The sequence below is a fragment of the Acanthochromis polyacanthus genome, chromosome 12 (genome assembly GCF_021347895.1).
Source record: "Acanthochromis polyacanthus isolate Apoly-LR-REF ecotype Palm Island chromosome 12, KAUST_Apoly_ChrSc, whole genome shotgun sequence".
Lineage (NCBI taxonomy): Eukaryota > Metazoa > Chordata > Actinopteri > Pomacentridae > Acanthochromis > Acanthochromis polyacanthus.
In genome coordinates, this window is record NC_067124.1 from 40,481,456 (window position 1) to 40,493,470 (window position 12,015).

At 38.5% G+C, this 12,015-nt stretch overlaps 1 protein-coding gene and 1 long non-coding RNA gene across 4 annotated transcripts; both read left to right on the forward strand.

Annotated features, from left to right (window-relative positions):
* The first annotated feature begins 212 nt into the window (after positions 1–212).
* LOC127536433 (uncharacterized) lies at positions 213–2,174 on the forward strand. The gene is made up of 2 exons (XR_007945425.1): positions 213–1,103; positions 1,235–2,174. It is a non-coding gene; the product is annotated as an uncharacterized LOC127536433 (long non-coding RNA).
* A 1,025-nt stretch (positions 2,175–3,199) lies between these two features.
* On the forward strand, positions 3,200–10,653 carry zgc:174888 (uncharacterized protein LOC558116 homolog). Of its 3 annotated transcripts, none has more exons than XM_051956759.1 (5): positions 3,200–3,707; positions 6,994–7,222; positions 7,312–7,383; positions 8,857–9,003; positions 9,081–10,653. In XM_051956759.1, exons 2-5 carry the CDS (start codon positions 7,079–7,081, stop codon positions 9,447–9,449), a joined length of 732 nt encoding a protein of 243 aa, XP_051812719.1. In that variant the 5' UTR covers positions 3,200–3,707; positions 6,994–7,078; the 3' UTR covers positions 9,450–10,653. The 3 variants fall into 3 exon arrangements, with proteins under 3 accessions (XP_051812719.1, XP_051812720.1, XP_051812721.1); XM_051956760.1 differs by having other exon boundaries at positions 3,204–3,707; positions 7,116–7,222; XM_051956761.1 differs by lacking the exon at positions 3,200–3,707 and having other exon boundaries at positions 7,116–7,218.
* The last annotated feature ends 1,362 nt before the right edge of the window (positions 10,654–12,015 follow it).

The window sequence follows — 12,015 nt, forward strand, 5'->3', positions numbered from 1 at the left end:
AGCCAGTGAGGGGAGGAGGGAGGGGGGGGAGGAGGAGAGAGGAGGAGAGAGGAGGAGGAGGAGAGAGGAGAGAGGAGGAGGAGGAGAGAGGAGCCCCAGCCAGTGAGGGGAGGAGGAGGAGGAGGAGGAGAAGAGAGGAGGAGGAGGAGAGAGGAGCCCCAGCCAGTGAGGGGAGGAGGAGGAGGAGGAGGAGGAGGAGGAGAGAGGAGGAGGAGGAGGAGGAGGAGGAGGAGGAGGAGGAGGAGGGAGTGTTTTCATCACCGCTTCAAAGGAAGAGGAGCCTGAAAGGACGCATTCTGCCGCTCCATTGATGTACTAAAGCTCTGTTCTAGAAGGGAATTCTCTCATGTGAACTTTAACTTCTGACTAACTTTGTTCCAAACATGAAATAAATAATGTGAACTTTCAGCCTTTTTTGTTGGCTCCATCTTGTGGCGGTCGGGCAGAACGTTTCCCAACAAGAGGAGGAGGAGGAGGAGGAGGAGGAGGGCCTTCATCCCTCCACTTGTTTGGGTGGCTGTCAGCCAGACAACACTTTTTATGTTTTCTGGTGTTCTGAAATGTACGAGTCGGTTGCATAACGAGGCCTCGCCGCAGTCCGACCACATCAGCAGGATTTCAGCTCCTTAACGAGCCTCAGGCCGACCGATCCCACGTTAGTAGAGCTGCAGTTAGACTGAGCAACACACCGATCTGTTTATAAAACTACAACAGCTTTTCTATGCACGGACACCATACGCCGTAGATACACCCTGTGCACGACTTAGAGGGGCTCTAAGATCAGCTAGTTGCTCTACATTAGTAAAAGTTGCTCTGCTTTAGTTAAAGTTGCTCAATATTAAAGTTGCTCTACATTATTTAAAGTTGCTCTACATTAGTTAAAGTTGCTCAATATTAAAGTTGCTCTACATTAGTTAAAGTTGCTCTATATTAAAGTTGTTCTTTATTAGCTGAAGTTACTCTATAATAGTTAAGGTTGCTCTGTATTAAAGTTGCTCTATATTAGTTAAAGTTGCTCTATATTAAAGTTGCTCTACATTAGTTAAAGTTGCTCTATATTAAAGTTGTTCTTTATTAGCTGAAGTTACTCTATAATAGTTAAGGTTGCTCTGTATTAAAATTGCTCTATATTAGTTAAAGTTGCTCTATATTAAAGTTGCTCTACATTAGTTAAAGTTGCTCTACATTAAAGTTGTTCTTTATTAGTAGCTGAAGTTACTCTATAATAGTTAAGGTTGCTCTGTATTAAAGTTGCTCTATATTAGTTAAAGTTGCTCTATATTAAAGTTGCTCTATATTAGTTAAAGTTGCTCTATATTAAAGTTGTTCTTTATTAGCTGAAGTTACTCTATAATAGTTAAGGTTGCTCTGTATTAAAGTTGCTCTATATTAGTTAAAGTTGCTCTATATTAAAGTTGCTCTATATTAGTTAAAGTTGCTCTATATTAAAGTTGTTCTTTATTAGCTGAAGTTACTCTATAATAGTTAAGGTTGCTCTGTATTAAAGTTGCTCTACATTATTTAAAGTTGCTCTGCATTAGTTAAAGTTGCTCAATATTAAAGTTGCTCTACATTATTTAAAGTTGCTCTGCATTAGTTAAAGTTGCTCAGTATTAAAGTTGCTCTACATTAGTTAAAGTTGCTCTGCATTAGTTAAAGTTGCTCAGTATTAAAGTTGCTCTACATTAGTTAAAGTTGCTCTGCATTAGTTAAAGTTGCTCTATATTAAAGTTGCTCTACATTAGTTAAAGTTGCTCTATATTAAAGTTGTTCTTTATTAGCTGAAGTTACTCTATAATAGTTAAGGTTGCTCTGTATTAAAGTTGCTCTATATTAGTTAAAGTTGCTCTATATTAAAGTTGCTCTACATTAGTAAAAGTTGCTCTATATTAAAGTTGTTCTTTATTAGCTGAAGTTACTCTATAATAGTTAAGGTTGCTCTGTATTAAAGTTGCTCTATATTACTTAAAGTTGCTCTGTATTAAAGTTGCTCTATATTACTTAAAGTTGCTCTATATTAAAGTTGCTCTACATTAGTAAAAGTTGCTCTATATTAAAGTTGTTCTTTATTAGCTGAAGTTACTCTATAATAGTTAAGGTTGCTCTGTATTAAAGTTGCTCTATATTACTTAAAGTTGCTCTATATTAAAGTTGCTCTACATTAGTAAAAGTTGCTCTATATTAAAGTTGTTCTTTATTAGCTGAAGTTACTCTATAATAGTTAAGGTTGCTCTGTATTAAAGTTGCTCTAAATTAGTTAAAGTTGCTCTTTGTGGGTTTTTTCCAGAGCTAACATAATTTTGTTCATCCAGTGGCTTTGGTTTCCTTTTTAAAACTATTTTTAACTTTTTTAAACTATATGCGATTTCAGCAATTTTTTGAGTCATTTTTAAGAATTTTCTAAATAATTTTGCACAAATTTCTGCCCTTTTTGGCCACATTTGGTGTGTTTTTACAGTTTCTTGCTCATGGAGTCATTTTGATGATTTTTTTTAATGCTTTTCAGAGCAGAGGGTTCATTAATTTGATCTGTGTGGTTTTATTCCAGGTCCGATGTTCATAAAACAGCTGGAAGTCGTTGGACGTTGGTCTGAAGTGAGGAAATAACTTTACTGAACAGACTTTCTCGTCCTTCCAGACTCCTGCTGTTTTCCTCGTGTTGAGCATCAGCGAGCAGCTTTTATAGATGTAGCTTTAGTTAGAAACTGGGATAAATTTGGGCTTTTTCTGCAGCTTTCCCTCTCAGGAATGTTCTGCTGGTGTTGAGTAATCTCTGCTGCTGCATCCAATCTGGATTCCATTTCTCAAACAAACTCCTCAAAGTTCCCCTCTGAGGCTGGAGGTTTCGAAGCCAAACTGGAGGTGAGGAGGTTTCCGGTTTGAGCTTTAAACTCCCTCTCTGTCCTCCTGACGGCAGTTTGGGGAGAAAGAACAATCTGTCTTTGACCCCGGCAACTTCCTGTCTGAGCTCATTAATAATTAACAGGAAGAGGAGGAGGAGGAGGACAGATGAAGAAGCCTCTCTGTTGTTGGTTTATTTAGAAAACCTGCGATCATGTGATGATTAACCGGGATGAGAAGGAGGCCAAATGAAAACCAGACGCTCCAGAGGCATGACTAAGCCCTGATGGAGGAGGAGGAGGAGGAGGACGGGGGAGACGGGAATGTGGGGACCGGAGGGGGAAGGGGGCCGTCCACAGTGAGGTAGACTCCTGGTGGGAGGGACCAGGACTTAAAGGCAGCAGACCAGCAGACCCAGCAGCACTTTCACTTTGAGGCGAGGAGGAGGAGGCCGGAGCCTTCAGCAGAGACCAGCAGGCCCCAGACCAGCAGGGACCAGCAGAGACCAGACCAGCAGGGACCAGCAGAGACCAGACCAGCAGGGACCAGCAGAGACCAGACCCGCACAGACCAGAGCGGCTGCAGGATTCCAGCTCAGCATTGAAGGGAAACCCGGAGGACAGAGTGGAGGCATGGCCTGACGGGACAGATGGGGATTTCTCTTCCTTTCTTTTGGTGGAAAGTGCCAGAGAGTCAGAGAGGAATGTCAGCATGACGCCGTGAAGGAGGAAAAGTTCAGCCGGAAAACAACAAAACAACAACAACTACAACAACAACAACAAGAGCAGCCTGCACAGTGTTTTACTGTCCACCACAGAAATGGAGACGTGTCCATTCTTAGAAAGATAAAAGGATGTCACTGCCAGGTGAGAAACGTCCACATCCAGGACTCCTTTACAGCTCATAGCGCTGCTGGTTTAACCCTCCTGTTGTCCTCATTTACCAAAAAAATACAGTTTTCTTACCTGAAAAAAATCCAAAAATACAGGAAGAAAATTCCAATAATTCCTTAAAAGTTTTATTTTAAAAAATCCCCTAAATTTGGCAAAAAAAATTCTTGTAAATATGTTTTTTAAAAATGAATAAAAATCTTCAAAAAAATTCTAAAAAATATCTAAAATGGTTTCATATTTCTCAGTAAAACTTCTAATATTTTCTTTAAGAAAATTTTCAAAACAATCACTAAAATCCAGCAGATTTCACTGGATTTTGGTTGATTTTTTTGTGAATGTTTTTAAGAAACATGTCTTTTTTTTAACACCACAAAATATTCAGAGATTTCTCAATAATGTTGAAAATGTGGACATCAGAAGTTTTTCTGTGAAAATAGTTTTTTTTTTTTTCGACCAATCACAGCTCTGCAGAAACAAAAAGAGAACACGTTTGCTTCTGGTTCTCTGAAGGGAAATATTTCTAAAAATCAGCCTGTTTGATATGTAGGTCATTCAGATTTAAGTTAAAAAACACTTTTGTGTTTTTTTAAGTTTCCCTTCTCCTCATGACGTTTTACTCATAAATCTGGATTGTTGTTCTGTTTTAGTTTCATTTCACTTCAGCTCTGCAGAAAAAACACATTCTCTTTTTATTCTCTGCAGGAAAATAGTTCTAAAAATCAGCGTCATGTAAAAAATACACTGCTTTATATGCAGGTCATTCTGATTTAAGTTAAAAAAAGTTTTAAGGTTCATTTTCTATGAGAAAATTAGTGAATTATCCTCATTGAACCGTGATCTGTGAGCTAAAGAAGAGAACTTTTCTGCAGAAAACAACCAGTAAATGTGTTTTTTCTGCACACTTCTGATTGAATTAACGTCCCAATGAAGTAAAAACTAAAAAAACGACAACACCAGTCCAGATTTATGAGTAAAACGTCATGAGGAGAAGGAAACCTGGTTTACTTCACTAGTTCAGAGTTCTTTAGCTCTCACATCATGGTTCAACGTTTAATTTTCTCATGAAAGCACACCTTAAAACTTTTTTCAACTTAAATCTGAATGACCTACATATAAAATGAAGTAATTTTACATGAGGTTGATTTTTAAAACTTCACTGGGACTTTAATTCAATCAGAGCTCTGCAGAAACAAACACGTTTTCTTTTTGTTTTCTGCAGAAAAATATTTCTACAAATCAACCTCATGTAAAAATGCTGTGTTTTATATGTAGGTCATTCAGATTTAAGTTAAAAAAAAGTAAGTTGTGTTTTTAGTCAGCTTCCCTTCGCCTCATAAATCTGAACTGTTGCTGTTGTTCTTATTTGGTTTTACTTCACTGAGATGTTAATTGAGCAGCAGAAAAACACGTTTTCTTTTTGTTTTCTGCAGAAAAATATTTCTAAAAGTCAACCTCATATAAAAAATACTGTGTTTTATATGTAGGTCATTCAGATTTAAGTTAAAAAAAAGTTTTGAGGTGCATTTTTTTATGAGCAAATTAGTGAATTATTCAGAAAAATGTATTTGTCTTCAGGGGGGCAATTAAAAAGCCTCATTGAACATAAATCTGACTGTTGCTGTCGTTGTTATGCAGTTTAACTTCACTGCTGTCTGAATTCAATCAGAGCTCTGCAGAAAAAAAGCACATTTTCTTGTTGTTTTCTGTAGAATTCAGCTACTAGAAGCAGAAAATGATGTTTTTTTAGGAGGTAAACAGTCTGAACAAGCTACAAAAACACGTTTTCTTCTTTTTCTCTGCAGGAATATATTTCTAAAAATCAACCTCATGTAAAGCTGTTTTATTTTACATGGAGGTCATTCAGATTTAAGGTTAAAAAAAAAAGCTTAAAGGTGCAGTTTTTATCTGTGAGAGTTAAAGAACAACACAAATTTACATGACATTGATTTTTAAAAAGATTTTCCTGCAGAGAAAAGCTTGCTCAGGCTGTTTACCTCCTAAAACCATCATTTCCTGTGTCTATGAGCTGAATTCTGCAGAAAACAACAAGACAAAGTGTTTTTCTGCAGAGCTCTGATTGAATTAACGTCTCAGTAAAAAGAACAACAGAAGTCCAGATTCATGAGTAAAATGTTATGAGGCAAAGGAAACCTGACTAAAAGCACACCGGAAATCTTTTTCTTTTTAATGAAATAAAATAACTTCACATGAGGTTGAATTTTAAAAATCTTTTAGAACGTTTCCTGCAGAAAACCAGAAGATGTTTTGGGACTTTTTCCAAATAACAATAATAACAATAGATGTGACTTTAACCTGCTGGTAGGATCCATTCTGATGTAAATCTAAATAAACATGTTTATTTCTCATTATTTTATATCTGGGTCAGTGACAAACAGTTCCAAGTTGCATTTTTATGAATTGTCCTCGTTGAGCCGTGATCTGAGGAATAAAGAACAACACTGAGCTGAATGTGGACAGAAATGATCATTAATGCAGTTATTCATGGGATGTCCTGTAAAACCCACTGTTGCATCATTTTTGTTAATTTTTTGCTACATTATTTTGTATATTTGTTCTTCATTTGTGTATAATTTTTTTTCTTTATTTTACTTATTTTTTTACTATATTTGTTTTATTTTTTCAATTTTTTGCTCATTTTCCTCTATATTTGGACTTTATTATTATTATTATTATTACTTATATTTTTAGTTCCTTTTTAGCTTTTTTTCCTATATTTTTTCTATATTTGTATATAAAATTTTTTGTTATTTTTTTCGATATTAGTTTTGTATATTTTCTATTTTTTATATTTTTTTGGTTTATATATCATTATTATTATTATTATATTTTTTTAGTTTTGTTTTTTGGCTTTTTTTCTACAGTTGGATTTTTTTGTTTTGTTTTTTTGTTTGTTTTTTTGCTTGTTTGTTTATTTCTTTTATGTTTTGGCTACATTTCTTTCTATGTTTGGGTCTTTCAGGGATATAAAGAATGTTTACTGTATTTTCCCTACCAGGAGGTTAAAGACTCTTCAGTCACATCTGTTCTCATTTGGATAAAGTCCCAAAGTAAAGTGAGCAGGATTCATTTAGAACCTGTTTTAGAGCCTCTGTGTTCTGTAGTTTTTAACCTCAGGGTTCCTTGACTCCTAAATCTGCTCTGTTGTGGTTCTGATCTCGTTCTGCTCCACTGCTGTCTTAATTCAATCACAAGTGTCCCAGCAGCACCAGAAGAACATTTTCTTGTTGTTTTTCTGCAGAGTTGGGCTGATAGACGCAGGAAATGATGTTTTTTAGGAGGTATGCAGTCAGAAGAAGCTGCTAGACCACAGAAAGTTTCCACCGATGATGTGTTTTTGGTTGTGTCTCCGTGTGAGAGCAGTGCTTCTGCTGCTATCGCTGTTGACTGTCGTTCGTGGTGGATGTGACTTTGACAAGGAAGGCGTGAGGAACATTAAGGCAACCATCGACTCCAATCCCACCGGGTTTGTAAGTCCAGACCAGAGAACAGAAAGTCCATCAGCTGTGCTTCCAGACTGTCCTGAAAGCTGAACCTTTGTGTCTGCTTCCTCCTCCAGCGGATGGTTTTTCCTAAAGACTACTATGTGGAGCACCGCTACAGCAGCAGCATGCTCTGTGACTCTCATCCCGTGAGTTTATTTTCATTTCTCACGCCTTTTCTTCTGCTCTCTCCTCTGTATTCGTGATCAGACAGATCCGGGTGAACTTTCACAACAGGCTTGTTAGTCTCTGAGTAATTGATGTGGTTCTTGTGGGAGTTCTGTTGCTGCTCAGCCTTTCAGTTCCCTTCAGTTTTATTTCTGTAGAGCCGTAATATACGATCCCAGACACCTGAACCTGGAGCAGCCCTGAGGCTTCACATTAGAAATGATGATGCTTCTTCATGACATGTTGTGATGTTTACATCTTCTATAGAGAACAGCTTCTAGACATGAACTGGAGCTCAGTTCCGTGTTGTATGTTGATGACAACACGCTGTTCCAGCAGACTGATGACCATTTTGTTGTTTTCTTGTATTAGATCAGCCGTTCTTTTTATCCAGCAAAGTTAGTAAAGACGATCATTTTACCTGCTGGCATGTTTGGACGACAGCTGCAGTCCTCCTTATAGAGTCATCTGACATGTTGATGAAATGTGATGACGTGTTGATGACGTGTGATGACGTGTTGATGACGTGTGATGACATGTCGATGGCATGTGATGACGTGTTGATGACGTGTGATGACGTGTCGATGGCGTGTGATGACGTGTTGATGGCATGTGATGACGTGTTGATGACGTGTGATGACGTGTTGATGACGTGTGATGACATGTCGATGGCATGTGATGACGTGTTGATGATGTGTGATGACGTGTTGATGACGTGTTGATGATGTGTGATGACGTGTTGATGACGTGTGATGACATGTCGATGGCATGTGATGACGTGTTGATGATGTGTGATGACGTGTTGATGACGTGTGATGACATGTCGATGGCATGTGATGACGTGTTGATGACGTGTGATGACATGTCGATGGCATGTGATGACGTGTTGATGATGTGTGATGACGTGTTGATGACGTGTTGATGACGTGTGATGACGTGTGATGACGTGTTGATGACGTGTGATGACATGTCGATGGCATGTGATGACGTGTTGATGATGTGTGATGACGTGTTGATGACGTGTGATGACATGTCGATGGCATGTGATGACGTGTTGATGATGTGTGATGACGTTTGATGACGTGTGATGACATGTCGATGGCATGTGATGACGTGTGATGATGTGTTGATGACATGTCGATGGCGTGTGATGACATGTTGATGACGTGTGATGACGTGTTGATGACACCAACACATTGGAACACGCTCTCTGGTCTCCCTTCTTGAACATGTCAGCCACCACGCCGGTCTGACACTCCACAGGAACCGTACCAGATGTCCACACAACATTATTCTTAAGGCTGCTATATAAATAAAGTTATTCTTATTCTTATGAAGCACGCTGAACTGTCGTCCATCTTGTGTGTGAATTGTGCTCTGCAGATAAGCTTCCCTTCTCGTTAGATGCCAGTCTGTATAACGACAGTAAAGTTGAATCTGATGTTCCCCTGCAGTGCTGTGTGTTCCCCGCTGCAGTCGTCCTCCTGGACTCCTGGAATGTTCTTCTGAGGAACCTCTGGGACGAGCACCTGAACCACTCCTTAATCCTCGACCTGAAGCAGACACTGGATAGAATCATCAGGGGGAACAAGAACACGGAGGTAGGAAGTCCTCTGAGGGTCTCTGCTTGATGTTCCTGCTGCTGTCTAACCTGTAGACCCTGGTCTGTCCTCCTCAGAGGTTCCAGGAGGAGACCGACTTGGCCCAGTTCTCCACGTCCACCTCCTCGCCCGAGGAGCTCCTGAAGCTGACGTCGGAACTTTTCACCCGGTGGCTGGAGATGGACTGCTCGGCCTCCATGGAGACCTGCTCGCTGCCCACACTGCAGCCCACCGTGGAGAGGAAGGACTTTGGTCCGTCCAGGGCCAGACTCTTGATCACCAGAGCTGTAAGCAGCGAGGAGGAGGAGGAGGAGGAGGAGGAGGAGGAGGAAGGTCGGGCTAAGAAGATGGTGGACCAGTCGCCGACCAGTGGAGCTCCTTCGCCTGTTCCTGCCTGGGTGTGGAGCCCCCTGATGTTCAGACTCTACTGGTGGCTGCTGCCCTAAAGGATCTTCTCCAGAAGCTGCACACAGAATGCAAGACGTTTCCTGGCACTGAATGATTGTTTGTGTTTTAATGCAGGAAGCTTTGTTCATATGAAGTCACGTGCACGGGTTGCATTTAACGTCCAAAGTTAGTCCAAACTGCTAAACTGGTCGTTCCACAACTGGAGGACGTTTAAAAATCCACCGTCTCTCTTCCAGCTTTCTGCTCCATATTGATCAATAATAGGTATTGATTGGCTCATTTTTATTCCATGTTTGTGTGTTGTTGCTAACCCTACTCTAATCCATGCTGTGATCTTTTTCTCAGCAGTAGAAGCTAGATATTTAGCTAGCTGTTACTGCTGACCACTGATGGAAAACAGTCCACTCTGACTCTTTAACTGTAATTCTGACTCTAACTCTATGACTCTTTTAACTCTGACTCTTTTAACTCTGACTCTTTTAACTCTGACTCTTTAACTCTATGACTCTTTAACTCTGACTTTTTAAACTCTGACTCTTTAACTCTAATTCTGACTCTAACTCTATGACTCTTTAACTCTGACTCTTTAACTCTGACTCTAACTCTGACTCTTTAACTCTATGATTCTTTAACTCTATGACTCTTTAACTCTGACTCTTTTAACTCTATGATTCTTTAACTCTATGACTCTTTAACTCTGACTCTTTAACTCTATGACTCTTTAACTCTATGACTCTTTAACTCTAATTCTGACTCTTTAACTCTAATTCTGACTCTTTAACTCTATGACTCTTTAACTCTGACTCTTTGATTCTTTAACTTTATGACTTTCTAACTATTTGATTCTTTAAAAAATGTCATTTTCGTTTCCATAAAATGACATTTCAGAATTTTTGGGTATTTTAAATATTTCAAACGTTGTTTTCTCCAGTTTTTTTAAAAGATTTGGTCTCAGGAGAAGAACATTTACACACTACTTCATGTTTGAGGATTTTCTACGTAGATTATTGGTGTAAAATGTCGTCCAGTTGTGGAACGAGCCGGCAGCTCACCGTCCAGCAGGATCAGCTGATCTCCCAGATGTAACCTCCAGTATATCGTGGAGCTTGTCGCGCTAACCGATGTCGAGCTACGTGCACATATGCTATGCCGTCACTGTTTACAATGAATGTGGGGTGAATGTCAGATGGTACAGTCTATGGGTTTTTGTACATAAATGTAAATTAAAGACATTTAGATATATTTTTGCATCGTTCGTTTGTGGTTCAAGTGTATTCAGGATTAGCTTATCGCCGTTTCCTGCTTTATTTGCACGCATGAAAAAATAAATGCCGTCCAGCAGAAGATGTTCCCCCACATAAAGAGTCTGCTCCAGGTTTCTTCCTGTTAAAGGGTGTTTTTCTGCCTCTGTCTCCTTAGGGCTGCTCTGGGGTTCATCTGGGTTCTGGAAAGCATCTTGAGATGCAATTGGTGCTACATAAATAAAATAGAACTGAACTGAAGTGAATTCTCTGAGCCCCACACAGTGCAAGATTAAAATTAAAACGGCAAATAAATCTAAAAATCTAACAAAGAAGTAGAGGTTAAGGAGGCAGCACGGTGGAATTAGTATTAAAACAATGGAATTAGTATTAATTAGTGGAATTAGGATTAAAACAGCATGTTAGCCCTGAAAGAAAAATAGCAAAAATTACATATATATTTGGGTTTATATGTATATATTATATTACAGAAAATTTCTTGTCATATAAGAAAAAAAAAGAGCAAAAAGAATATAAATATATATGTATATTATTTTTCAAATATTTTATATATATTTTTTGGCTATTTTTTTCTATATAGAATAAAATTAGAAACAAAAGAGCAAAATTATATATATGATTCAAAAATATGAATTATTTAAAAAACTTGTATTTCTGCAGCAGAAGGTTTTCCAGGATTAATGAGTTTGTGGCAGCTGTTAAGTTTACTCTAGAAAAAGTGCATTTTTTAGAGAAATATTCTATTATTTCATTTATTTGACAGGAAACTTTCCAGATCAATGCATTTTTGAGCTTTTAAATCCAGCTCCACCAACACTAACCTGACATGACAGCCATAAGATTAAGATGAATTTAGGATTAAAGTACATGAAAACACAGCAGGAGTTGTTCAGGAAATCACAATCTGGATATAAGAACACATAAAGAAATCAAATCCAGTAAATACAGAATTATGTGCACAAACAGCAGCAGGGAAAGTGTTCAGTTATTGCCCATAAATCAGTTTAAAACACATTTTTCTGCTCTTTCTCCCACATCTGTGTCTGGATTTTAACAGCTCACTTTTGTTCTTTTTCTCCTCAAACTTTCCCTCCACTTTTTTCTGCTCTTCCTTTAAGACTTTTGTTTATCGTCTGCATTCCAGCAGTAAGAGTCTGGATCCTCGGCGCTCCACTCCTTTTTAACCCTCCTGTCACGCTGTGGGTCAAAATGGCCCGTTTGAAGGTAAAAAAATCCACAAAACAAGCAGTTAGAAGTGTTTTATTGGTGTGGAACGTCTTCTGCTCCATGACTGTAAACAACATATAGAGTAGATCATTTCATGTTTTCACTCTGAGCAGAA